This window comes from Podarcis liolepis (assembly GCF_965112155.1).
Source record: "Podarcis liolepis genome assembly, chromosome: 7".
NCBI classification, from domain to species: Eukaryota; Metazoa; Chordata; class Lepidosauria; order Squamata; family Lacertidae; genus Podarcis; species Podarcis liolepis.
The window spans coordinates 64,533,006-64,560,814 of record NC_139561.1 but is presented as its reverse complement, the minus strand read 5'-3'; the positions used below and the strand labels follow the sequence as shown (position 1 = coordinate 64,560,814).

Genomic DNA, 27,809 nt, shown 5'->3' with positions numbered 1-27,809 from the left:
CTTGATAGGACTGATGGAAGGAAGTTGGGTAGCCAACAGTTTCCCCACCCATTATAAGTATAAGTATGTTGGGTTATGCATACAGTACTAACTCTCAAAATTCCAGAAGCCCTTCATTTGAAACATCTGAATTTTTTCACTACAATCCCTTGGTGAGTGGAGAGATGGCTTTCTGGACTTGGAGGCTGACGTAGGCAGGCTGTCTGGCTAGTTCAAGACCTTCCTGCCAACACAACAGATGTCAGTGGCCTCTGTGGTAACAACTTTTAACAAAGCCAGGAAACATTTCCATGAATGCATTTGCCCACCACTGCCGCTAGCCACAATGAAATTCTGAGTGAAGCCACAGCGGGCTCTGAGAGACTAGTGTGAAAACACTCCCAAGGACTCCTCAGACAAGCTTAAGCTGGAAATGTTGCTGAAAGAGAGCAGCATTGAGTGAAGCTGTAAACTGAGATTTGCAGCTTTTCTGGACGAAGCTAGTTGCAGAGGAGCTTAGGAAGGACCACCATGTTAAGGAGCAACTTGGCATTAACTTTATTCTATCTTCAGTATAATTTTAAGTACATAAGAAAGGTTTTATTTCCACAAGCCTCGGGAGAGAAATACAAGTCACAGGACAGTTTCAAAATAAAAAGAAATTGCATATCTTTTGTTAAGTTTCATTTTAGTGGGGGGGGGGGAATCATTAATGTGGCAAAGAGGGAAATAAGATATGCATATGCTATCCAAAAACACTTATGATTCTGGTGCGCAGGCAACTCCCTTTGGTGGGTCAGTACAGTACCATGCCTTTGGTCTCGGCGCAAGCACTGCAGTGCCATGCTAACACACACACACTGGCCTTCCGGTGGAGAAGAAGCTGAGCGACAGAGAGAAGGACAGCCAGAGAAAGTCTTCCAGACTCTACAGGGTAAATAAGCTCAGATGGAGGATTGGAATGAACTTGTGCTTACAAATAATTAAATACTGGACCTGGAATGAAGAAGACTCATCCCTCCCTAAAAAAAAGAGAGAGATGGGCTCCAAGGAAAAACCTGTCCTGGAAAGCCTGGACAACGCTCAGTTGCTCAGAAGAGGGACCCTTTGGGCACAATTTTCCCTTTAAAGGAGGGCTTGAATGGAAGTGGGTGAGCAGCAGTTTTCTAGCTGCTGGACAGACTCCTGGAAGGGGCGAGTGGGGAGCCTGTCCCATGGTAGTCTTGTGGCACCTGTAACTGAGAGGTCTCCCCCAACATCATGGCACAACACAGAATTTTACACTGAGCACGTAAGGGGGAAAATGGGGAGGTGGGGTGGGGGAGGAATGCTATACATGCACCAGTCCTTCAGCTTTTGGTCCAGCAAAGCCATTCCTGGAATCTTTCAACAGCCCCAATTAGATTAAACAGAATGAAGTCAACTCCCTTGTACTTTCCCCAACCCTCACCTTCCAGATACACTGTCACACACACATATCACTGGGGACTCTATACCCTGATAACTCGCTTTACTCCAAGAGGAACCGTCTTCCTTTGCTTTAAAATGAAAGGGGAAGAGAAAAACCTCTAGAACCAAGTCCTTGAGATACTGGCTCCAGAGAGCACAAAAAGAAAGGCCAGACAGAAGTTGATTGGTGATGCGGGTTTGCCTGACCAAGGGGAAACGCCACACTTTCCTGCTGATCAATTGATAGAAGCAAATGATTCTGCCACCCTACCCCAAATCCTAGCCTGAGGTATTTTCAGTGAAGGCAGGTAGGCAAGTCTCTCGGGGAGAAGACAGAAGCAGATTGAGAGCGGAAAAGGTACAGGAAAATCTATAAATCATCCCAAAAAAAGCAGATTTGTCCCACAGCAGTGGTGGGGCGAATGTCGAGCGCCAGGTCAACTTATCCAGCTATCTCCGTGACAGTGGTGACTAACTTCTGCCCGTTCCACTGTGTCTTGAATTGTTCTGGGATTGGGAACTCATTCTAGGGGGAAACAAAATATTGGAGTCAGTAACATTTACATGGAAGTGACTTGCAGAGACGTACAGCTTTCAAAGCCCCTGTGTGCTCTCTGTCCTTTAGTACAGCTACACCTCTAACACAAAAGCTTACTGCCATCACAGGGAGAGCCTTGCTGGATCTGAGCAAAGGCCCATTTAGCTCAACATCCTGCTTTTCAAGAGCGGCCAGAAGGATGCTTCTTGGAAGCCCGCAAGCAAGGTACTAAACTGCCCGGCTGCTCCCCTCTCCCTCCATAACTGGCATTCAGGGACAACACTGTCTTGAATGCAGACCTTCCACTTACATATCTTGTCTAAATGAGCTGCATGCCAGGGGTGGAGACATGAGAAAACTGCAGAGAGGCCTAATTCAGCAACAAAGCTATTAACATCCCATTCAATATATCAACTTAAAAAACAGAGCAAGTACCAAATTAAGCCAGGTCTGGGAATCTCTGGCCTAAGGGGCTAATTAGATCTGGTACAGGTGCAATTTTGGCTTGCAAAGCCATGTCCCCCTACCACACACCTGACTTCAAATGCAATGTCAAGTAGATGCAGCTGCCAAAGCACAACTGGGGCCCTTAAAGTACACTCTAGGATGCTAAGTGGCAAAGGAGGCTTGCTGTCATGCCCATCAGCTGATAGGTGGTGACAGCAAGCCTGGTAGGATCTGCAGTGCAGCCCGCCACCCATCCAAGAGGAGCGTGATGTTGGCACCAATCAGTAGTAGCTTCAAGCCCTGCTTGGGTGGGCTTGGAATCTTTGTAGTGGGGCTTGCCATGCTACAGAGAAGAAAGTATTCATCTGACATAGTGATACCAGGTTAATGCAGGTGGGCAGGACCCGTTCCACCTGTCAAAGTAGCCTGCTGAGGGTGAGGGAATGCAGGATTCAGCCTGTCAGGTGGATCCAGTTCTCCACCCCAATATTAAGCTCCTTAGAGCTTTGCTTCTTGATTCATGCTCCTTAATCCTAAAAGTGTGGTGCAGATGTACATTGATCCCAACCACTGAAAGCCTGCCTGCCTTATTAAGCCTGGGCTTCTGAAAGCCAGCTAAAATCATTTTGGCAACACAGCACTTCAGCCTGGTGACTTTTGACCACGAGCTATCCCAAGATAGCTTCTTCCCAATGTCAGCAACAACCACCACCCACAGCAAAGTGGCTTTCTCCCAGCATCTGATTTCTATGCCAAGTAATCAGAAAGAAACTTACAAAATCACCACTGTCTGTAGGAACGAGGACATTCATCTCTGAGGACTTGGCACTGACAATCTCACATTCTAATGAGTTCTTGCTCAGGTAGACGTGACAACCGTCTGTCTTGTTGATGGAAATAGTTGGCACTTTACCCAACACCTAGCAAGAAAGGCAAGGATGTCAGACATGGCTAGAGCGCCTACCACCCAACACCCTAGAAATCTGAAAGAAACACAGGCGTTCACTTCTCCTTGTTCTGAAAACATCATTATCAATACTCTTTATATGTACTCTTTATAATATCATATATAAATAATACATCAATGAAGACAACGGATCCATCAATAACACATTCAACTATCAATAAATCATAAAACAGTAGTGTGGTGAATCCTATGAGCAAGGGAAACAAAATTCAGTATGTTCTCTCTTCAAGCTCCGAGTGGCTTGTACTTCAAGTGCCACTTGCTCTCAACATGAACCAGGCCTGGATGCAACATCATCTTTGGAGGGGCCCTTCTTTGTCTCACTCCCATGATCGCAGGACCCAGTAACCCAAGACTAGGGTTTCCACAGGAAGCAATTGCCCTTCCTTGGAACACCTTCCATGGAGAGGCCTGCCCAGTGCTAACTTTTCAGCACCCATTGAATACCTTTATTCGTCCATACCTTTGAAAGTTGTGTGTAATCCTACAGGTTGCCATTTTAAAACATTTATCCTAGCTGTTAGTATTCTGTCCTTTGCCATTTTTAACGCATTTTTAATGCGTGTAATTGTTGTACAGGCAACCCCCTCCCCCATTTACATGGGGCTTATGTTCAAAGGCACTGCACAGTTAAGTGAAATTACAATTGAAAAAGCTGGCAAACACACCATTCCACCCCTTTCTGGGACGTTTTTGGGTCACTTCTGGGTTCGGAGCAATGTGTGTGTGCATGGGTTGAGGAGCAAGATGGGTTTCTAATTCTGTTAGGGAATCTGAAGACCCTGAATTCCCCCTCAAAGACTACTTCTTCTTGCTCATCTGTTTAAGGGTTCCTGCTCTTCAAAAGAGGCAAGGCAGAGTGAGGACCGTTACGAGGTTAAGGGAAAACAAAACTGGGTGGGGGCGAGGGAGTGCAATTACCTGAACTTGGATATCCCGACTGTTGATGATCTCAACAATGCCCACCACATCATCGAACACCAGACCTAGCTTCTTGCAGTTATCTACAAAATAGAGGAAAAGAGAACAGAAAGGACCATTAAGGACCTTTTCTAGTGTGGCTGAAGAATACTTCAGCAAGTCCTGATTTAGCCACCCATCCATTGGGTGCTCCAAGGTAAGTCACAACAACAGCATTCCTCATTTGCAAGGGTAATTTTTGGGAAAGTGAGAAATTAGGGGGGGACCCCATGGGGTTTGGATGCACACACCAGTTCCCTATATATTATCAGGAAGACCCTTGTGGTGAACCCTGTTGGACTGAGCAAGAGTTAACCCCCTCTTTTCAGCTGAAGAACTTGGGAGGCCTGGGATGTTAAATCCTGCAGGGAACTGGTGCATGAAGCCAACAGTGAATTGAATCAGAGAATCACACCCACCTCCCTTGGAGTGGCATGAGCTGATTGGTGGGCATGTGTTATTCGTTTCTTCTTTTTTTAAAGCCTCCCACCCCAGCCCCAGCCGATAAGAACCTACCCAGTGTGATGGAGTTGATCTTGCCCTTGATATGGAGTGTACTGTTCATGCACTTGTAGACGTAGGCCACCTGCTTCAGCTCCGTGTCGCTGATCACTAAGTTGGAGGCATTTTCTTGGTTCTCCTAAAGAGGAAGGGGAAAAACAAATGCTGCTCATTCCAGCCCCTTCCCTCCTCGGATACGCTTATGACCTGCAGATGTGCCTGATGGACAAGAATGAGCCAACGTCTCCTTACAAGACTCTCTTATTCAGGTCAGGTATGGGGAGTCTCTGGCCCCCCAGACTCCAATTCTCATCACTGGCCATGCTAGCTAGGGCTGCTGCTAGCTGGAGTCCAGCACCCAGAGGACAAAGTTTCCCTCCCTCTTTATTTTATTAAAACAAAGACTAAAGGTGCTGCTTGAATTAATTGGACAACAGACTTTAATAAGTACTCTTAAGAACTGCAGATGATGAGTCTCTTCTAAGATCCTGCCTGCTTCAAAATGCATGCATAATCTAAATGCAAAATACAATTCAGATTTTTCCCACCTTCTCATATGAAATCGCAAGTTATCCATGGCAGCAGGGAGTCTTTTGAGTGGGACCCTTGCAACGCCCCAGCCCCTCGGAACTCACCACTCTCCATTTCTTGCCTTCCAGCTCCAGCACAGGAGGCTCCTTCTTCGCAGGCAGTTTTTGGGAGGCGCTGACAGGACAGGCTGGCTTCGGAGCCATGAAAGGCTTTGGTCCCGTCCGCATAGGACCACCTGGGTTCTTCAGCGCTGGGTTCTTGTGGGTCTTCATCTCGTCCGACACGTGCTTCAGGCCTAGGAGGGAAACCGCCATTAACATCCACCATGAAGATGCCACCAGCTTTAAGAGCTGCCCCTCGGCCGTGGCCAGCAGCTACTCTTCCCCACCCAGGCGCTTCCATTCTTGTGGCAGCTTTGTAGTGTGGGAGCATCGCAGTGCAGCTCCTTCCTACACCACTTATCAGCAGCCCCAGGCACAAGCCTTTCCCATGCTTGAGTCACCCTTTCTAAAGCTTCAGTACATCTGACATTACCCCCAAGTAGAGCTTCTCTGCCGCTTCTCTACCACAAGGGCAATGTCAGAGCCAGGCCCAAAGAGCCACTTCTTACGAACCAAGAACTTCCCCCTGAAACCACCACAGCCTGCACCAGACCACCAGCCATTTGTGCCTTATAAACAGATTTAGTTCCCTTTTCTAGCTTGGCACCAATTGGTTGGCTTCTATGCTGCTTTTACTCAAAAAGCTCAAAATGAATTTCAACGTAGAAACAAGGGTTTATAACACCAATGTAATGTAATTAAAACAAAACAAATTCAAAGTAAAATTGCTATAAGCCTCAGGAAAAAATCCACTACTATAAACATATTCTAATGTGTCATATGCTGCTTTCCCCAAAATACTGTGTCGCTAGGGATGTCATTTTAGGTAAAGAGCCGCACAAACCAGGGTCATAACCAAGATGGTCTAGCTCTGCCCATTCTTCTCTCTCTGGCTAGCTAAAGGGCTTTCAGCAGTTCTCTGGATCTATAAGAGTGGAAAGCTTCTTGGCCTCCATCCGTTGCCCCGCTATAGCATCAAGTCCTCAATTCTTAGAGACTTTTGTTTCTAAATAGCAGGCACAGACACTGCAGCCTGTGTGGAGTAGTATTGAGTGGAGGGCTGGACTCTTGACCAGGCAGTCCTGGGTTCAAATGCCCTCTTGGCCAAGGTGTTTTCCTCTTGTCTAATTGACACTCAGCCTAACCTACTCCACAGGGCTCTTCCAAAGATAAAAAAGGATGATACACACTGGATTTAGAGGAAGGAGTGGGTACAGGTTTTAACCACGTTAAAAACCATCCCACCCTAGGAAGGAAATATCTCGCTCCCATCTGCTGCTGATCTAGGCAGCCAGTAAAAGGGCTATGGAAGAGTGAAACAACTCATCACATTTTTAAGGTTTAAAGCTGGTTACAATACATGCAGAGCATGCCTGAAATTTTATCCTTAACAAAGCAGTCCTTCCTCAGCTTACATGAAAACAGAGACTCAGTGCTCCTAGTGGTATGTGATGCGAGATGTCCCTTTCTCCCCTCCCCTTATTTTTGCTTCTGTCACTGGCAGTCATACGATTGGTGTTGCGCTTAAAATGATCCAATAAAATAGCTTTAAAAGCAGGTTCAAGTTCTTGACGGTTCAGCAGGCATCCTATTTGCATCCAGAAGCCAAAAGCAGTGGCTTCCAGAGCCACGGGGAGATCTCTGCATTGGCTTACTGCATTGCAGTATGTGCAATTTACACACAGCACTGTCCTCCATGCATGCCCTCCCCCACAACTACCTGCAATCTAATTGGTTTCACTTGATGAAAAGAAAAAAGGAGGAATTAATTGGCTTAAGGAAGAATATACTGGAGATCAGAGATTAGCTTCAACTATTTGTACAGGTTACCATGCAGGGCCTGGAGATTACAAAAATTAAACTCCATCAATCCCCCAGAAAGGCAGTACAAAAGCTTTCCTCACTATATTTGGGTTTCTTGAACCATAGGATACATAAAACTAAATCTTCTGCATATCATAAACCCTCACCAAGCCCAAGATTGGATCCTCTAATAATAATAGTAATATTTTTATTTATTTATACCCTGCCCATCTGGCTGGGTTTCCCTCGCCACTGGGTTTCCCTCTTGGCCACTGCAATTCCCAGAGTGCAGATTTCTCCCATCTTCACTAACCACAAAGGTATTTTATGGACCCACTTCTGCTACCTCTACTCCTTATCCAAAACATTCAGGTTGCTTTCTCCAAGGAAAGGACATTCTCAAAATTCATGTTTTGCACACTGAAGTTGAGTGGCCTGTTTAGCAAGCAAAACTGGTTTAGGGAATTATGACCCAAGGGTTTTTTTTTTGGTGGGGAGGGGGAATTCCTTAAAGGGGCATCATGAATCAGAATGCAGGAAACTGAAATCTAGACACAACTGAACATTCTGTACACTCAATACATCAAAACACACTAGCAGAATTAGCCATGCATTTCTGCTGCATCAGGGAAAAGCTATGCAAATTCACTTATAAGAACAGCTTGTGAAAACCAAGATGGCCAAGAAATCCTCTAGGGCCATCTGCAACAAGACCATGGGTACAAATGCATCAGTATGGTTCAAAAGATGGGACTATGCTGGACCTTGTCCCCAGGCACTGGAGCAAAAGGACCCCTGCAGATCACAAAGGCTTTGTGTAGAAGGGCTGCAATTTCTATCCCAAGTGAGTTTGCTTAGAGCACAGCCATTTGCTCACCTTGCCATTCCATTAACTCATTTCACCTACCGGAAGTGATAGCCTCTCCCTGGTTGATCTGGGCAAAAAGGGCAGAACGGGTTGCAGGGTCATCCGAGCCAGAATTTGTTGAGGTGGGAGCTGGAGGGGGTGGAGGGCCAGGTGGCGGGGGTGGGGGGCCACCAGGAGAAGGAGCCGCTGCTCGGGATCCATTTCCTGAATCAGTTAGAACAGGTCCCTGGAAAAGGGGATGGGACAGGAACAGAAAACAGAGAAAGGTCAAGAATAATAAATGCAAGAGTTCTGTGGTGCCTTGAGGATTAGCGTCCAGCCTGTACTCACCGTTTTGCTCCAGGTCAGCCCAGTGGTGTGATACTCCTTAATGTACGCCTGCAGCTCTGTCCAGATACTCAGATAAGCTTTCACCCAGTCCACATGCTTCTTATCTCTAGGAGAAAGAGGAGCCAGGCAAACTAATTGGTCTAGGTAAGGGGGGATATTTGAAACTCTACTTGCAACAGGAGCCATAGATTTCCTACCCTCCTGCTTTGCAGATGGAACTTTTCACAAACTGACTATTCAGAGCTTTCTGGGAATGAAACCCTGCACTGCCCCCCGCCACTACTCAGGTTCCCTCATTTTCTACGCAGTCACAGCACCATCCCTCTCCCTGCTCTTCTGTATGGTTTCATTAACAGCATTCCAAAATTTTGCATCTCAGTGGTCCTTTTCACGGTAACTCCACACCCTTTCATTCTCATTTTCCATGAACTGTCTTCATTTCTTAGCATTCCCTTTTAAAAGTGGAGCCCGCCTTGAGTGGCCGAGTTTAAGAACATTCCACTCCCATTCCACCTCCTGCTGTTAGGAATTTGAGGGAGATGAGTAATTTTTAAAAACTAAGTGACGCAAACATTGGAAGGTGATCCAATGCTGCCTCCCCTCAAAATTCTCTGCTGCTGGCAGCACCCCATGGATCCCCATCCCCCCAAGAGGCAAGCAACACTTACACATCTTTGTATTCCTTGAGGATCCGGTTGCTATAAAACATGGCGGCATCAGTCATTTCCTTCACGTAAGGGCCTGGTTTGGGAGCCTATGAGAACACAGTGCATCATCAGAACGTAAAAGTTCTCGCGTTTGACCCAGAAGCTTTCCAAACCCACCAGTGTTATTTGGAAGCTGACCCTCTGAGTGAAATGGTTTAAGGACCAGAAGTCAAGCTTGCCAGGAGGTAGTGGACAAAGACGCCATCCCCAAACCCAGATAACAGAGGCAAGGCCGGAAGTGCAGTTTGACATCTTAAAACTGCATCTGGATGAGAGAAAATTAGGTGACAAGGACCAAGTAATCTCTCAGGAAATACAAAAAGAAACTGGAAGCTTATGGGCACAAAACCACCAACTTATTGTTAGTTCCATATCATTTTACTGGCAATGACTTTCCCCTAATTCAAGGGTGGGGAACCTGTACTCCATCACCTCGAGGGCCACAACTACCTTTGTCCACAATCTCTGGCTATACTGGCTGGGAATCCAACAGTATCTAGTGCACCTCAAGAATCCTTGGCAGTGTAGTCTGGAGGGATTGTTGAAGCTTCTGTTAAGAAAGCCCCGCCAAACCATACAAAACTACAACTCCCAGGTTTCCCTGGGGAAAGTGAATGACTCTTTGACCAGACTGACACTGCCAACTAAAACTGCCCATGTGAGAATGGTACCATCAGGGGGGAAATCATGCTATCTGTGCAATATTTTCCTCCTAGCATGTGTCCATGTACAGAAATTAAGACAGGCTATATTTTAAAAACAAAGCTACAGACATAAGAGCAGTTTAAGGAGCTTCAGGGAGGCCTGCTGGCCCTTTGAGTACCAGAACCGCAGAACAAGTTTTGACAGAAAAGCACCAGTTCCTGAGCCCTTACCATGGCGACCCAGCCTAATGCAGGGATGCTCTCACTAACGGTTGAGAGGTGATTGAAGAGTTTGCTGCCACGGTTCTTCTCCCGGAAGTTCTGGGCCACCTGGATCTTCTCGGATATTGGCTTCAGCACAGATGAGAAGTTGTTCTGCAACAACAAAATTACAGAAGATAAGCCGAGCAAGGTGTGAACTGCTTAAGCCTGCTGGTCTCTGCCGTCATTTAGATTGCCTGCCCCTGTCAGTGGACAGATTTGCACATAAAGCTAAGTCAGGGTTTGTTTGATGATCCAAACCCTGCCCAGCAACTTAACTATAGTTAGTTTACTGTCAAACCATAAGCTGAACCATGGTTTATTGTTGACCTATGAACCTTGGTTAGCTTTTTAGCTATGGCTTGGCATACTGTGTGAAACTGGCACCCTTCCTTAAGCATGGTTCTGCCCCAAATGCTCACAAAGCTACAAAGGCACAAGGCAAGAGCAGCTGGAAAACAAATCCTGCTTGGAAAAAACAAGTCATAGTTAAATCATGACTTAAGTTATAGTGTTGTGCTAACCAGGCCAGTGACAGTATTATCCATGTATTAAAGATGCTGGGAGAAAGATGATCCTAATTTTCGTCAAAGGTGCTCAAGATGGTGTATAGAGTCCCTATCCCCCATTTTAACCTCACAGTAACTCTGCAAGGCTGGTTCACATCAAAGAGAATGAATGGCCTAAAGTCACCCAGCATTTTTCACAAGTGATTTTCTTGGGGAGCGGGGAGGCATATACACCACCTTGAGCTCCTTGGAGGAAAAGCAAAATATAAATGTAATAAATACATTTATCTACCACCTTTGTCAAAGCAATTAAGCATTTTTTGTAATTCAAAATGGCAAGACACAAGAGGAAAATTGAGCAAGGAGGGAAGAGGAAAATAAGCAAGTGCCAGGTAGCAATTGTTTCACTGTGATATATAAGTTACTTGACTGATCCATAGTAGGCAGTTCTGGGGAAGGAGGAACAAAGTAGCAGATAGGCCAGGTTCTGTACATTATGTAGTCACACAAGAAAGGAGGGTACCACTTTCCTACCAAACCCTAATTCCTTCTCCTGGACAGGAAGGTGTTATGGGATAATCCTACCAATGTACACACCTGTTACATTGGAGTCACTCAAAATTTATAGATGTTGGCTTCCCGGAAAATGAGTCCTTGTCTTGGAACAGGCACTTGCAATACCCCAGCACCCATGAAGCCATGCCATGCTGCCTGCAAATGGTCTCACTGTGTCCTGCCATCTGGAGGTCCTGCAACTTTCATCCTATCCCTGAGGTTTCTGATCTGTGGTCCTCCGTATCTTGTTAGATTCGAACTCCCACCAGCCCAAGCAAACAAGGGAGCCAGTAGTCAAGGACAATGGGAGTTCTAGTCCAGCAATATCAGGAAGGACACAGGCCAGCCATCCTTGCCCTGTGCAATTAAGGGGATGGGGTAGAAAGCTTTATTACCAAAAATGTCTAGTGGGAGAGGGTAGCCCACTCCCTGACAGTAAACAAGTTTTTGGCAGTAGCAGACTCTTTCCACCTCACCAGCTACTCTCTCTCTCTCTCTCTGTGTGTGTGTCTTTTTCCTCCCACGCAAGTCAATGGAGCAATTTTTGTATTGGGAAGGAGCTGTGTGTGAGAGAGAAAAAACAGAAAATACAGAGCATGCACCACAAAGTGGGGGTGCTTCAAAAATGTGGTGAGTGACCACCCCCCCACAGCTGACCATGCCCACAACCCTTTTCAACAATCCCAGGCTGAAAGCAGCTGGGAATCCCCATTCAGAAGACCACTTTTTATATCCTTTGGAAAAAGGAATCTAGTTTCCAGCTGCACCTACCCTTGAGCTTCACTGCTGAAATACAAGGGGTTTCCCCAGACTTACCGCTGTGGGTTGCTGGCACTGAGATGCTGTCACCAGGAGAGCCCTCTCTGTCATCAACCCTGCATGGACCATGTCAGCCTTGGAGGAGGAGAGGATACCAAGAGGCAAAAGGGGGGAATTAGTTGCATATATATTGCTCATGGGGTGGTAATACACTGACAAAAAGAGCACCAGCTGTATCCAAGGAGGACTGTGTTGCACATGTGATGGTCAATTTCACATTAAGAGCCAAAAGCTCTGAAGTATGAACTGCAGCAGCTTCACAGTAAGACCGACTTTCTTCTGTTTGAGTTTGGGACACCTGGAATATGGATAAGAGTGTGCCTTTTTTAGTTCCCTCCCTATACTGTATACTTGATACTCCAAAATCCCTCTTCCATAACGCCAATCAATTTGATCAGCCCCCGTTTATTCAGGCAGTTTTATTACTTTGTTTTAATCTTCTTCCAAGTGTGTAGAGTGGGGCACATGTCTCCCTCTATCTCAACCCGGTTCATCCTTAGCACATCAGAGAGAATGTGATTGCCCAAAGTCAACCCATGTGTTTCATGGCAAGGGGGATATTTCAACCCAAGTCTTTGTGATCCTAGTTCAACACTGTAGCCAGGGCAACTTTTCTAGAAAGAGAGGTGCCTGAACTCACCATGCACACCTCTCTTGTTCTATTATAATGGCAATGGTGCCCACCTGAGAGGTGCCAGAACTGAGTTCCAGTGAGTTCCAGGTGAAAAAAAGCCCTGACTGTAGCCACGTGTCGGATGCACTGCCCTTTTAACAGCTGCTGGTATTGGTTGTTTACGGAGAAGTAAGAGTGATTTGGGGCATTGCTGGTGTTTTTAAATAGACCGACAATTTGTAGACTTTTGTTAGAGCCACTGTAGCCTGTGGTGTGAACGTAACTCTCCTTGTGCACTACAGTCTCTGGCAAAAAATATCCACATGGTTTTGAGACACTGCCGAAAATAACTCCCTGCAAATGTGTACACATAGACTATGGGGGGGATGGATGGGCAAACCACAGATAAAACATTTACCGCACCACTTCCAACTCCCGGGGGGGGGGGTGGAATGGAACATTAGCCAGCTACTTTCCAAAACCTAAATTTTGAGTGCAGCAAGCAAATGTTCTCCCCAAATAGGAAGGAAGCCTGAGCCTTACGTGTTTTTGGACATCACCGCCAATTTCTCTGCTGATCTTCATGTATTCAGCTACTGGACCCGCCAAGAGTGTGTCAAAAGCCTGTACATACTCAGCTATGTCTGTAGAGGAATGCAAGCAAGTCAATCATGAGAACCGAGAGACAGCAGATGGATTTGGTTTGAAACATTTGCAAGTCATGTTTTGCAGTAAGCATCTGTCCTCCACTCCAGCCCCTCCTTTCCCGGCCGCAATGCACAAAACTTTGGCAGAGCACTCTAGGTTTATTAAAATCCTTGCCTGTTAGCACCCAAGTCTTGGCTCTAATTAGATTTTTCACTTCTAAAAGGAAGCAGCTGGACTCTAAGTAAAATGCCAGTATCATTGCTGACACCAGAATAATGTGACGCCAACGTTTAGCTGCTGAGGGTTGACAATTAGGGCAGTTCACTTCCTCTTCCTTGTATATCCCAATCTGGTTTACACAAAGTCAGCTGCATGCCCTGACTTTCCTACTAAGTGAGAGAAGTTGAAGTAATTCATCCTGAATACACTGGTCAAGTCAGGGCCTCTCACCTTTGGAAAGGCCATCTCCACAGCTGCCCTGCATGCCAGGGCCATGGGACATCATCTCCAAGCGGCCCACAGCTCTCTCCAATCGTTCCACAAGACCGTGCAGCTCTGTCATCTCTCAGCACCTGCAAAGTTAGACCATACATTCAGAGGAAAGCTTGACGGAGCCAATATTATTTATAGATTTAATCAAAGGGCAATCTTGTACCAATCTCAGACTGAAGTGAAGAAATGGCAATTGAAGACTATTTACTTACTCTTGCTTACCATACCTTTTTTGGGAACAACTCCCTGCTGAAAACAAACAAGGTCCTGGCCAGAAGCTCTGGGTCCAACACCCAACAATTGTAAACAAAGATAACGTCCCATTTTACCTTTTTTGGTGCACTTATTTAATTGCAGGTGCCACCCTGTAACTAGTGCCCCCAAATGAGTACAGTATTCTGTTCCAAAAGATCCTGAGCTTGAAAAAACAGTTGCCTGTCTCTGACCAAGTCATACTCAGAATAGTCCCCCTTAAATCATGACTAACCTGAGTCCATTCATTTCAATGGGTCAACTCCAAGCATGACTCAGTTTCAAAGAATCATAGAATTTTAAAGTTGGAAAGGACCAAGAGGGTCGTCTAGTCCAACCCCTTGCAAGGCAAGAATCGTTTTGCCCAAAATGGTGCTCAAACCCACTGAGATTAAGAGTCTCATGACTGAGCTATCCCACAGGCTCTGAGTTGTATTCAAGTTGTATCTGTGCTGACACAGGGGTGAGGTACGCAAGTATTTTAATGAGCCCCAGCCACTGCATGTGTGTCGCAACACCTACATTATAAGGAGCTGTGCAACAGGCAGACACACAACTCTCTAACCTCCAACAGCCACTGGCTATCTTGGTTGAAAGATCACAGCCAAGCTGTGCTTTTGTGCCCTCTAGTATGGAAAAAGGGCTCAAGATGAGCCTAGGCCATGGGCCTGGGCTGGTGATAGCAATACAGACCCAAGGCTACAGTGAACACAAGACCACCCCAAGTTTCATCTAGAGCAGGATATGGTCTAGATTCAGGATATGATGTGAAGGCACATGAGGCCACCACCTTGCTGGGGTTAAGTAGGCCTGGTCTGTCAGTGCCTGTATGGGGGTCCATCTGGAAACCACATGAATGCCACCTTGGGTCCCATGACAGAAGATGGATGGGATATAAATGGGAAGAAAAGTAATGCAGCAGCCTGTTTCTGGATGCAGCCAGCCTGATCCTTTCAGGACCCCTGCAGAGCCTGAAAGCAACAGCCCTTGCACCCGATATTCAGAGGTACCCTACCTCTGGATGTCCCATTTAGCTACCCAAGCTAACAGCCAAAGGCAGACCTGTCCTCAATGAATTTCCCCAATCCATTTCTAAGGGGCATCTAAATGCCCACCACATTATGAAACAGTTCCCATAAGTTTATTATGCATCATGTGAAATAGCTTTTTGTCTTCCCTATTAGATTCTCTCGTCTCCTTGACTTCCAGGTAATGAGGCACTTTTATCAAAACTGGTACCCTCCATTTGTGTTTGACTACAATTCCCGTGCTGATTAGGCCTGAGAGTTGCGGTCTGAAAGGTCTGGAGAGCACCTGGTTGGCAAAGGGTGAGTTAGACAGTCACAGAGTGCTTTCAAACCCACATAAGAGGTAAGCAACCCAAGCTTCCTCGCTCTTTTCATCTAAATGTACAGTATAGGACCTGTTTAGAGCCAAGAGGAGGGGAGCAGGCCTAAATGAGTATCATAGAGAAACCTAACATTTCTGGCAAATCCTAAGGGCTTGTCAAGGGTTGCAGTGGCTCCTCTCTTCTCCAATCAATAGAGGGACAGAGTCATAAAGCTTACCTGAGGCAGACACTATTTTAAAGCAATCGCAAAACCATCGAAGCCACCCAGTCCCAACCATGGCGGACAAATTAGCATAGCAGGCCTACTACACAGGCCAAGACAAGCCAGCTGCCCAAGATAATGAACAATGGCATCCCTGTTCATGCTTTTGCACAGGACCTTGTTTTCCAAGAAATGCCGAAGGAGAATGGATTTTGGCACGCGAGTTTTGCTAGCTGCCTCCTGTTACAGGAGCACAAAGTCTGTCTGTAGCCTTCTAAATGGGAGACCATTTCAAGCCTGCCTTCCTCCCTCCCTAGTGTGATGGGAAAGCCTGGAGGAACTGGCAGCTACTTTTTTTTAATCGCTTAGGTCATTTGCACAATGAATCACAGCCATCATTTGGAGCATGAATCACCACCCCAGGCCAAGAGCAGAATTCCCTTATATGCCTTTAGAGCTCAGAACGAAGCCAGGCAAAACGTTTCACTTTGCAATCACTGGCTGTGGCGCAGGGCATAAAGGAGGGGAAAACACTTGCTCAGCTATACTCCAGGCTTCTTTGCACCTTAAATTCCGGGCGGATGCAATTAGCTGTACAGCAACTTTGCAGTGTGTCTGTGCAGTACTCATGGGGGTTGTGCAGCTGCCCTTTCAGGGTCCAGTCAAGAAACCCAAGCAAAGCCTGGAGAAGCCAGCAGCTTAACAAAAGAGTGTCTGCGGTTAGGGATGACCCATATTTCACAGCAGCTGTCAGTGGAGCAGTTTGTGCTGTGCTGCAGTTCATAACTGCCATGGGAAGCGACAGAGGCAGGGCCAACAGAGCACAGCAAACAAGAAGTACGTCAATTATAACTAGAACGCCTGGAAACTTAACCGTGGTTTATATCAATATTGTATTTCTGTTTGCAAGTTCTGCTGAAAGAGAGAGAAAAGCAAAGTTGTTTTACGCACACTCACGACTCAAGATACTTTTAAGAATCATCAAAAGACCCACTAAAGGCACAACTGAAGTCCGATGCAATGTTATCCTTCTCCCCACACACGTTGGCCTCAAAAAAGAGGAAGAGGACAGCTTCCTTCCTGGAACAGACTGCTCTTCTTGACTTCCCCTTTACAGAGGGGCAATAGCAGCTCCTCAAAGGCTCCATCTCAACCCCCCCACTTCAACTAGCTCTCATTTGCACGCAACCCCAGACACTTGTTCACACAGCAGAGGGCAAGCTGCCTCTCAGAGTGCAAGAATGAACAGAGACATACCTCTTTGACACCAACGAATTCAACAGATCACTGCTGTTGAGGGAGGAGCCAGAAGATTAAAGGTGGAATGTGAAGTAGCACCAAGGAGGTTGCTCCATTAGCACAAACATTTCTGTTTGCTTGATAGAATGATCTCCCGTCTCCTCCCCAGGAGCTGTTCTAGGTGGGTTTTCCTAATGCCCCTCCTCAAGCAGACCTGGTGGGGGAAACCCTACTGCACTAGTGGAAGTCCTTGCACTGACTTCCACCAGAGTACTGGGTTGAATCCAGCCCCAAGTGCCCTTCTAGATTTTCCATCCAAACTTACTGGACACTAGGATAGAAAACAAGGATACTAACCACAGTCCATTCTCCCCAGCAGAAGGAACCTCATTAAGTGCTTTGCTAAAGAGGGGCGAAGGTGGAGGAACAGTTTTACTCTGATTTGTTCAGAACTTTGGCAGCTGAGCACTCCTGGGAGATGTGCCACAGCTCAGTGGTAGAACAGCTGCTTTGCTTGCAGAAGGTTGTAGGTTCAATTCCCAGCACCTCCAGAAATTGGTGAGAGAGACTCCTGTCAGAAACAACAGTGAGCCACTACCACTCAGTGGAGACAAATACTTGGTCAGATGCAACCATGGCCTGAGATAAGCCTGGAACTGTCACCACACACACATCTCAGGTGCTGGAAGGAGGGTTAGATGTCTTTTGAAGTTGGGAAACAACTGCAAAGCAGTACTGACTTGTGTGTAGCTGCATACAGCTGCCCACATCTGGAAATGATGCAACCTACATCCATACTAGCTTTCTTTTATGTAAAGAGCTATAGGACTTTTCTGACAACTCGGCTCACAACTCAGTAGCTTTTATGTGGGCCTGGCCAGACATTCATACTAACATACCTATGCTTGGATGGCCTCAACGAGGCAAAGAACCAACTTACTAGAAAACAGGCCTTCTTGCCTGTTTACCCAAAAGCAATCTGGAGGTACCATGAGTGGATCTTTAAAAGCCCATGCCAGCAGTGATAGGATCTCAGACCCATTCATACTCCTTCTGGAGACACACACACATTTTACTCCACTTTATGATGACAACCCATCTAACAAAACGTAGGACCTTCCACTGCCTCTTCTGCTTTATGCTGTATTACTTTCAATGACGGAATTCCAAGCTGTCATGCTAAGCCCAGCCAGCTCAAACTCTGCATCAACAAGTCACGGAAAATGGGAGTTACAGCCCAGCAACACCAGGCTCCCCACCACTACTCTATAGCATCATCATCAGAAAGGTGGGATATGTGCTTCCATCTGCTGAATTATATGGTTAAAGTTGAGAGCAGCCAATTCTAAAGCAGCTGTAAATGGGTCAACATGAACAGTCATCTTGTCCACAGGCACAGACATCAACAGGTTGATGTTAAGTGCTGGACTTGAACTGGGGAGACCCAGATTTGACCCCCTATTCAGCCCCTAAGTTCACTGCATAACCTGTGCCAATCATTTGATCCCAGAATCACTTACTTGTGCAAGTGCTGGAAGGATGAAATGGGGCAACTCCAAATAAACTTACTCGAAACAAAGGGTCAGGCTTGCAAAAAAGCCTGATCTGGTTTGCCTGTGGTAAGTCGGCCACAGAAGTTCCTAAAATTGATTCTTTTAGGCCACAAGCATCTAAATTAGGTTATGTGTGGGCGGGCAGTCTAGTAAGATTTTCATAGGCCCAGTACCTTGTCAACTTCAGTAGGTGAAAGCTTTTTTGCTCGCCCATAAACTTTAATGCAGTGGTCAATCTGTTTGCGAGGCTGCGCAGAATACAGATGTAAGTCACACAAGGCCACCCTAGCTGTAACAGGCCCATCTATTACACTAAGATTCATGACACAGACTCTTAAAAATTTCCAGTCTAACAACCACAGGCTAAATCTCCTACATTCCTAGTTTTTCCATTTCATGAATAATTCTATAAAAGAATGCAGGAAGGGGGTGGAGTGGGATTAGGGTAATAATTGGTTCTGTTTCTTTGTATGCATCCATTTGAAGAGAGTACGAAAATGAAAATGCAGCTGAACATCTTTGCTACGGGCCTTTCTCTGCGCTGTCTGAATATGCTGAGGCTTTATAGACATTTCAATAGAAGAAATTGTTTGTAAGTGATTAATGGTTAATGGAACAGACAGAGGTGCCGTTCTGCTGCATTCCATATGGGTCTGATCGGATTAGAGCCCCATTACCCTCTCTCTGATTGCATTTCAGATATAGGGATTACTTGCTCCTTGAAAGCTTAGAAGCAGAGTGGCTTCTAACCCAGAGGAATTTGACAAGCTGTTGCAGGTCTGTCTGCAGTGGAACATGAGGCCTCCTTGAAGTGGACCACTAAGAAAATAAGTTCCTGATCATCAAGAAGCTAACGCCTACCTCCAGAATGTCAGACTTCCCTAGTTCTCCCTTGTGGTCTTCCAAGAGATTTTGCAACATGCAGACCAAACGTATCTGAAGCCGGTTCTCAAACTAAAACTCTTGGATATATTTATATTCTTGGCATTGTTTATAAAGGCATTGGTCCTGGACTCAGCTTAACAGCTAGTGATACAAGAAAGATAATGAATTTATAGACGCACATATCCAAGCATCTCTACATGAAATTTAGGAAAAGCATGGATACTGCAAGTCAGCATTAAGGAAACAAACCATGGTTAAAATTCCAAGGGTACAAAAAGAAACCATGTCTTCCAAGGGCATCTAAAGGAAGTCCAGTGAGACCTGCAAACAGAAAGCCATGGAAAATACCTAAGCTGTGGTTTTGTCAGCGCACACGCAACAATGATTAGCCAATGCAAACTATGGTTTGCAAACATACTTCAAAGCATGTAATATAGTTGTTAACCTCTAAACTGCCCAAGGACTGCTGTTTTTACTTCAAAGCATGGTTTCATGCCCAAAATTGTGGCTAGCCCTTAATTACTGAAACTTTAGATACTGAGACCCACTGCTAACAGAAAACAAGCCACATTAAACATCATGACTGCATATAGATCAAGCGGTTCAACATATCATTCATATCTGGTTTTATTCTACCATAACATGTCTCTTCACTGTAACAGAGTAATTATTTCAACCCCTACATCTACTGCCAAGGAGCTCTTACACAAGTGTTACTCAAATACTAATATGCCCCTTAAGTACTCCTGATTCACTAAAAGTGCCTGAAAAACAAATATGTTCTGAGGCTAGGGCATGGTTTAGAGGGATTTGTTGCCTGGGGTGCACGCATTGTTTTATTTAATGTTGGTGAATTCTTTTGTTATGTTGTAATTAGGCATTTTTTCATTTTGTATGCCACCTTGAGCATGGTTTGAACTATGGAACGATGGCATACAAATAAAATTATGTATGTATGTATGTATGTATGTATGTATGTATGTATGTAAAAGGTAAAGGACCCCTGGAAAGGCTTCGGCCTTTGAATGCTTCTGTTGCAACAAGTGCTGTAGCTCAAACTGGTATAGTAATGTTGCCTTCAAGAACTTTAGTATGTGCAGTGGGAGGTGGGGTAGTGGAGAATAAAGCCAACTGGATTTTGTTTTTTTGTCACAGCATAGTTTTTAAGAAGACACACTTTAAAATCTTCCAAGCTGCATTGCTTAATATCTCAAGTGTGTAATTGATGCATGCAAAAGATGCTCACCAGTATTCCACATCTTAATATCAGATGAGAATTCATTACCATTCCAAAACACAAATGCAACGACTACACTCCTCTTCTCCCAAGTATAAATTCTTGACATGGGGCCTCACACACCTTGCCCAACCCTACAGCTTGCCTTGCTTCCGTTATCAACCGCATAAGCAAAAACCACCAGACATGCTTTGTTCCAGAAAGAGAAACTAAACCACATTTTATTGCCAAAGCTGTGATAGGCAGTGAGCAGCAACAGTGGAGAAACAAAAGGAGTGTAACACGAAGCCAATATGCAGAAAGAGGGCACCACCCCTGAATTGCATTAATGCACCTAACTTGAGTACTCTTTCCCCATTTGTGCCAAAGCCATATGTTTACTAGAGCTGGCAGCAGGATTCAGAGTCATGCTAGCCGATACTTGCAGAAAGCTTGAAATGCCCACTGAACACATTTCACACCAGAATGCATCTAAAATTCCCCAGAGCAAACCCTGTTGACCTGACATTCGAATGAGCAAATCTCATTTATTTACCTTCATGGGTATATATGGTGCTATACAAAGCAATGTTTATTTACAAAGTAAGATACTTCTCTGCCCCAAGTAGTCTGCAGTCGAAAAGTTTGCAATGGGAGAGAAAGAGATGTTCCTGTAATGTGGGATGATCTGAGCATGTATGGTTTTGCAGGCATAGACTTTGTTCCAGCTGCAAATACTTAGCCTTAGTTTCAGTTGGGGATAAGTGTGTTGGCCATTTCTTTCTAAAGACAACATACTATAGTTATTAATGTAGATATCTGTCACTCAGGCAGTTAAGTAAAAGTCAATATTCACACAGTCATTCATTCCTAATCCTTTGTAGATAAAATCACTAAAAACCCTTGAGAGAGTCAAGGGTTCAGGGGAAAAGAAGGGTCTTACAGATTTGAAGAGCAAGATGGTGGGATGTACCCTTTTGTAGGAGAAAGCTACAGTCAAACCTCAGTTGTCGAACATAATCTGTTCCGGAAGCCCGTTTAGCTTTCGAAACATTCGACAACCGAGGCGTGGCTTCCGACTGGCTGCAACAGCTTCCTGCACTCAAGTGGAAGCCGCGTCCGATGTTTGGCTTCCAAAAAACGTTTGAAAACTGGAGCATTTACTTCTGGGTTTTTGGTGTCCGGGAGCTGAAACGTTCCAAAATGGAGCCTTTCAGGAACCAAGGTTTGACTGTATAAGGAGCAGCAAGAAAATGGCCAAATTTCAAGGAGGCGTTGGCAGGAAAAGTTCCTAGCAAATTGAGCTCACAGAATTTTACCAGAGATGCACAAATGAGTCACCAATACTGGTATTTTTTTTACTGCATCCCTTCTCCAAAGAAGTCAGCACCGCATACAGAAGTCTCTCTCATTTTATTCCAACAACCCTGCAAAGTACGCCAGTCTGAGACATAATAATGAGCACAGGATCATCCAGTGAGCTTCATGCTTATTTTTACATTTCTATCATGCAAAATCAGTGTATATAATTATAAGCTCTTGCTGTGCCTGCAAGATTAAACACAATTTTTTACATACAGGTTACAAGACCAGTCAAGAGAATCTTGCAAGCAAGTTTCGATATGAAACATTTCTGTTACTCTAGAAAGTCTGATGTTTCTTACAGTTTAGGAAAGCGTCATGCAGATGCACCTGCCTGAGAGGGGAGCGCCAATGAGATGGTGCCACTACAGGAAAGGCCCACCGTCCGGCCATCTTTTGTACTTAAGCCGAAGAAGAGGATTAAGCAAACCCTCAGTCTCTCTCATTATGCAGCAGGACAACTAAACCCAGGCTTTTCCAGTCCAAAGTTCAATTCACACTCCTCTAAACAACTCCTTTGAAGAGAGAGCCCAAATCCACCAACAGCAAAACCTTCCATTCCAACACATTACAAGAGCCTTTCACTGAACGAATTATAGGCTGCTACCAAATATTAATCCAGGAAGTTGTCATAAAGCAATCTGGGTCTATGTCCTGCCTTAATGGAGGACATCTGTAAGTAAATCTCTTTATATTAAACTAAGTTTGGTAGATAAGTGCACCTGGGAATCATTATTTCTTCTCATACAAGTATGCAACTGGTTTTCACTTGGCTCTGTTATGTCTAGTTAAGAAGCAGAAACAAACAGTACTAGCTTCCTCCTCTCTCACTCTCACATTTGTGCTTACCCTTGGAAGCATGCATCTCACGCAACTGATGACTCAGTGGAGGAGGATCCTTGGCCAAGAGTTCCTGACTAACTGGGAAACACAGCAGTTGGGAAGCAAAGTGTCTCTAGTGCCAGCGTGCTGCAGAGAAATGGGCAGAAGTCTGCAGCTTCCTTAGACCACAGGGCAAAGGCTTCTATTTTACAATGTCAGAGCTCTTCTGAAGCTTGGATTGAGGACACTAAATATGCATCTGCTGGCATGTAGCCCCTGCCCCAAAGGGAGGGGGAGGCAATTCAATAGCAATTACATTTAGCATAGCTGCCCTGCTCAATTAGACCAAGGGTCGGCTAATCCATCATTTTGTTTCATCAAACCACATGCCTATGGGAAGTTCAAAAGCAATGTATGGAGATATCTTCCCCTCTTTATCCCCAGTTTCTGATATCCAAGTGCACCATTTCTGAGCCAACCCAAATATCCCAAATAGCTAAGCTAGTGGCCACCACCCCATCATAAATTCTGTAAGGTACTGTATTTTTCACTCTATAAGATGCACCAGACCACAAGACACACCTAATTTTTGGAGAAGGAAAACAAGAAAAAAAATATTCTGAATCTCAGAAGCCAGAACAGCAAGAGGGATTGTTGCGCAGTGAAAGCAGCAATCCCTCTTGCTGTTCTGGCTTCTGTGATAGCTGCGCAGCCTGCATTCGCTCCAAAAGACGCACACACATTTCCCCTTACTTTTTAGGAGGGAAAAAGTGAGTCTTCTAGAGCAAAAAATACGGTAAATATGTTTTGTGAGAATTAGCACTTCCTTGTGTTTGTCCAGAGCCTACAGCCAGCCAGACATATTTATGCCTGCATTGTTTTTTTAGATACGTTATAACATTTTAAAAACAGGTGTTAAAAACAGTTAAAGCACATGACTACAAGGAGAATAGGGCAGGTTCAAAATTATTTTATCTCAGGCATCAAAGACCAGGGCAAAAAGGCACACCTTCAGCATACCATGGAAACCACATTGTGAAGGTGCAACTGACAGCTTAAAGTCAGCTTATGCCTAGCCACCATCAATAAGACAAGATACTGACTCCCAATTCAATCCCCAAGCTCCTCCTACCAAGATAAAACCTTACTCCAATTCGCACTATGCCTCCAAAACCAACCCAAATCTTTCATGGAACCAAAATACACTTTTGCATTCCACCACTCATCTGCAAACCACCGCCTCCTGTTATTTTCATGCCCAGCTAGTTCTCTCATCCATCACCTCTTCAATCCACAACATGACAGACAAGATACCCAGAAGAATTATTTATGTTTACTGTAGCCTATCCACAACTGGTTGGCAGTTGGTTATGTAGTATAAATTAATTCCTGCTGTAAATCTGCTTCCTTCTTTCAGGATCAGGCACAGCAAACCATTTTATGGCTCCTTTTAACCCCCAATACAGTTACAAACCTTCCCACCGTACCTAGTATATGGGCTCCTAACCTGAATTCCAGCTATACTCTTTCCATCAGAAGGTGCTTTTCAGACAGTATATAGACTTCTCTCTTTTCAGAATCACACACACAAAAGCATACTTCCTACTACTAATAATTAATATTGCACACTCTTCACTATAAGGTCCAAGGGTGGGTTACGTCTAAAAAGATAACACAGTACAATAAAACAAATAAAACAAACCTGCCCTTAAGTGCGATACTATACAACACAAGACACCAGATACAATGGGTTGAATTCAACATAGTGCTAAGGAGATTGTCTCTTTTTCCGCCCCCAACACGCTGTTCTAAGGTTCTCCCAACCCTCCTCTGCAGATATGAAGAGGGTGAAAAGGTTGGTTAGAGTTCCACGTTAGGCAAAAAATTCCTGCACTACAAGGGGTTGGACTAAACGACCCTTGTGGCTTCTTCTAACTCTACAATTCTATTATTCTATTAAAAAAAACAGAGTAGAAGTCAGGGGAGTCCTGTTGCACTAGAACCGCTGTGCTACTTTTCACTAGTGCAACAATTTAGTTGAATATGACATGCCAGACTACAGATAGGGGAACACTAACAATAAAAATTCAACTGCCAAAGGCAGAAAAGAGATATGCCCTCAATAACAGCCTACAGCTGTAAATAGGTAGTGTATGACACACTTCTATAGAGAGGAAGTTGCAGTTTCGGGATCATTACAGAGAAGGGTCTCTGGTAGGCCATCACCCTCCTCACTGCCAAGGGTTCAGGCCGCCAAAATCAAACAGGATGTGTTGAAATTGAGCATCCGTACTACTCAACCTAGCGCGCGCACACACAGAAACACTTCGCTAGCCAATTTGTCATAATTGACTGTGGCTTGCTAAAGTTCTAAAGACAAATCAGAAAGCACAATGCATACTAGAAAATAACCGCTGTTTCCACAGCTTTCAGAGGTTTTCAAATTCAAATATCCAGACCCTTTAACTCCTGGCGAAACATTTAAATAACTTAAAAAAAATATCCCCCCCAAAACCTTACAAGGGTGACCAGACCTCCAGCTACACAGAGCCAAATAATAGTCCTGAACAACTTAACAGCTCGCCTTGCCACCTTAGCCACTTGACACAGCAGTTCCTAAGGCTGTAATTCCCATGCGCTCCCGAGCGTTAAGCCCTCTCCACCCAACGCAACTTTCTCCGGAGTAAACACACACATGACTGCAATGCAACTTAACATGTTCAAAATCCTCCCTTACAATAGGCAAATACCAGAGGTGACACCGACCTGAATCCCAGGGTCGTTCCTCGCCAGGATAAACCGGACTGTCAAGCATGTGGCAGAAAAGCGTCCCTTCCCCAGAAAATTAGCGCAAAAATTGGGATTATTCTTGACTCCATCCATGCAAACACTCGCCGCCCCTCCTCCCTGTCCCCGAAGTAGCACCTCAGACACTCGTTGCTTCAGCCTCCCCCCCCCCAACCCTTTCAGACGTACATGATATTGACCACTCAACCCCCGTCCCCTCCTTATTCTCCTCCCCAAACACCTCAGTCAAGTACAGGCTACCCTCGGGAGCCTCAGCCGCCGCTGCCTTACCTCGCTCAGCCACGCAGGGTGTGTCTCTCTCCCTCTCCCACCCACTCACCTCTGCCCAGCTCGCCTCTTCCCGGCTGCTCCACTTCCGCCTGGAGACGCCCAGTAACCCTACCCGCAGCACTTCCGGCCTTACCGGAAATACGCTCGCGAGGGCTTGTCTGCAACTAGAAGAAGGCGCGCGAGACGGCCAGAGTGAAGGAGGGGGCGGGAGCGGGAGGAGGCGGGGAGAAGAGCAGCCACGCCTCTCTCGTTCGGGTCGGACGGGAGGGAGGCTGGCGATTGGACAAGGCGCGGTGAACGAAAAGGAGCGGGACAAGACAAGGGGCGTGGCTTTCTGGATAGGGAGGTTCCCGTGAAGGAAGGGGCGGGGTTTGAAATTATGATGGACAGTAAGCAAGGGAGGGGTGAAGGAAGGAGTAGGCATAGCAAGGTTGGCAGAAATTTAGGTGTTGCAGCCTTCCCTGGCTCAGACACGGAAAGAGCTTTACCTGTTGGATTTCTGCCAGCCAGGCACGCGCTGGCAATCTGTGTGTGTTTTGCAGGCTTGGGGTGTGAAATGAAATAAAACTGATGCAAACGATAATAAAAATCACGCTTTGAAAATGCTGAAACATCTGAAGCAAAAGTTAAAAGCAAAAATACTTAATTCCTTGGGGAACTCTGGTAAGACATCCTCTTTCAGAACCTATTTTATCATTTTTTTAAAAAAATCCTCTCAGGATTATCGTGAGGATAAGCAATATAAAACACACTTTATCGGTTAAGAACCTGATCCTCTAAACAGGTTTATTCAGTAGAATCACTCAGGTCCCATTGACATCAAATCTGTGTAAGACTGTAGAATCTGGTAGCAGATTGAGGTTTACTTCTGTTCTGGGAAATGCCTCCCTTTCTTCTTTCATCCCCACTTAGCCTATGCCATCCATAAGGCTGAATACTTCAGGGATGGGCTCTAGCTATTGATTGCTTAGTGTAGCCCTGAGGGGACACTAGAAGTCTCATGGTGAGAGGTGGGTGGGCAGGAACAGGACAGAGAGAATCACTGCTAGCCCTTGTTGTGCCACCACATCCATGTCTGAAAGTAAGTGGGTGGGGTCTACATAAACATAGACACCACCAATCCCATAAACCCTTGGTCAGCAAAAATATTCTTTGAAGGGCTGCTTTCCTCACCAAAATGAACATGGTGCTACAACTCTCACCCCATGAAGTCATTGCAGCAAGTTCTGTTCCTGAAGGAGACACTCACAAAGACATAGCAGCTTGGATCAACCAAAGCCCTATCTTCTTGAGCATCCAGCTACCACAGTGGTCAATTAGATTCCTCTAGAAAACCCAAAAGTAGGACATGAGGACAAATGCCCTCTCCCACTGCTATTCCACAGCACCTGGAATTCAGAGATATGCTGGCTCAGATATCGTGACTAATAGACATTGATGATTCCCACCCCCCCTCCTGTGGATTTGTCTAATCACTTTTCAAAGCTGTTGTGGTCATCTCCACATCTTGTCGTGGTAAATATCAGAATCTAACTGTGTGTTGTGTGAAGATGTGTTTTATTTTGTCAGCTTTGAAGCTCCCACCACTCACCTTCATCTCACAACTTTTGTTTCCTTCCTCACCCTATATTAGCATTCTAGAGAGAAGGGGGAAGTGTGCAGGTAGTGGATTTGACCCAGAGGCTTTGAGTAGATCTGGATTCAGATTCTTACAGAGTCCACTAAAGGACGGAGTGATAGATTCCAATCCTATCAGGCAGAAGAAAGGCGCCTGTACCATGTTTCCCAAACAAGTTCTGAAAACCCCGATTTAGAGCATTTTATTCCATTCGTGACATCCGCATTCCTTCCTCATTCTGAACATTGGCTGCATTCCCAGCTATTCCTTTCAGTCCTAAACTACCAGCCTCAGGAGGCAAGAACAGCTTACAAATGAAATAAAAATAAGCCTGTTTGTTTGCAAGGGAGACTTGCCCATAAAAGCCATGATGCTCTGGGACATGTTGAGAAGGGAAGGAGGGGACACCGCAGTGAGGTTGGCTGTTTTCACCACCATTTCCTGCCCTCGTCTTTTTTTTTACCATAGATGGTAACATCGACAGTCACACACCAGGCATGTGGAAACTG

The 27,809-nt window shown here is 45.3% G+C and overlaps 1 protein-coding gene across 4 annotated transcripts; it reads right to left on the bottom strand.

Moving 5' to 3' along the window:
* Positions 1 to 513: 513 nt before the first annotated feature.
* Positions 514 to 25,884, bottom strand: CAP1 (cyclase associated actin cytoskeleton regulatory protein 1). 4 transcript variants are annotated; one of them, XM_083511848.1, is made up of 13 exons: positions 25,732 to 25,884; positions 13,681 to 13,802; positions 13,126 to 13,226; positions 11,967 to 12,044; positions 10,057 to 10,200; positions 9,143 to 9,228; positions 8,475 to 8,580; positions 8,184 to 8,370; positions 5,477 to 5,667; positions 4,857 to 4,980; positions 4,302 to 4,384; positions 3,190 to 3,333; positions 514 to 1,954 (listed from the first exon to the last, which is right to left on the bottom strand). In XM_083511848.1, exons 2-13 carry the CDS (start codon positions 13,790 to 13,792, stop codon positions 1,871 to 1,873), a joined length of 1,440 nt encoding a protein of 479 aa, XP_083367974.1. In that variant the 5' UTR covers positions 13,793 to 13,802; positions 25,732 to 25,884; the 3' UTR covers positions 514 to 1,870. The 4 variants fall into 4 exon arrangements, with proteins under 4 accessions (XP_083367974.1, XP_083367975.1, XP_083367976.1 ...); XM_083511849.1 differs by having other exon boundaries at positions 25,683 to 25,809; XM_083511850.1 differs by lacking the exon at positions 25,732 to 25,884 and adding an exon at positions 25,653 to 25,680.
* Positions 25,885 to 27,809: the final 1,925 nt, after the last annotated feature.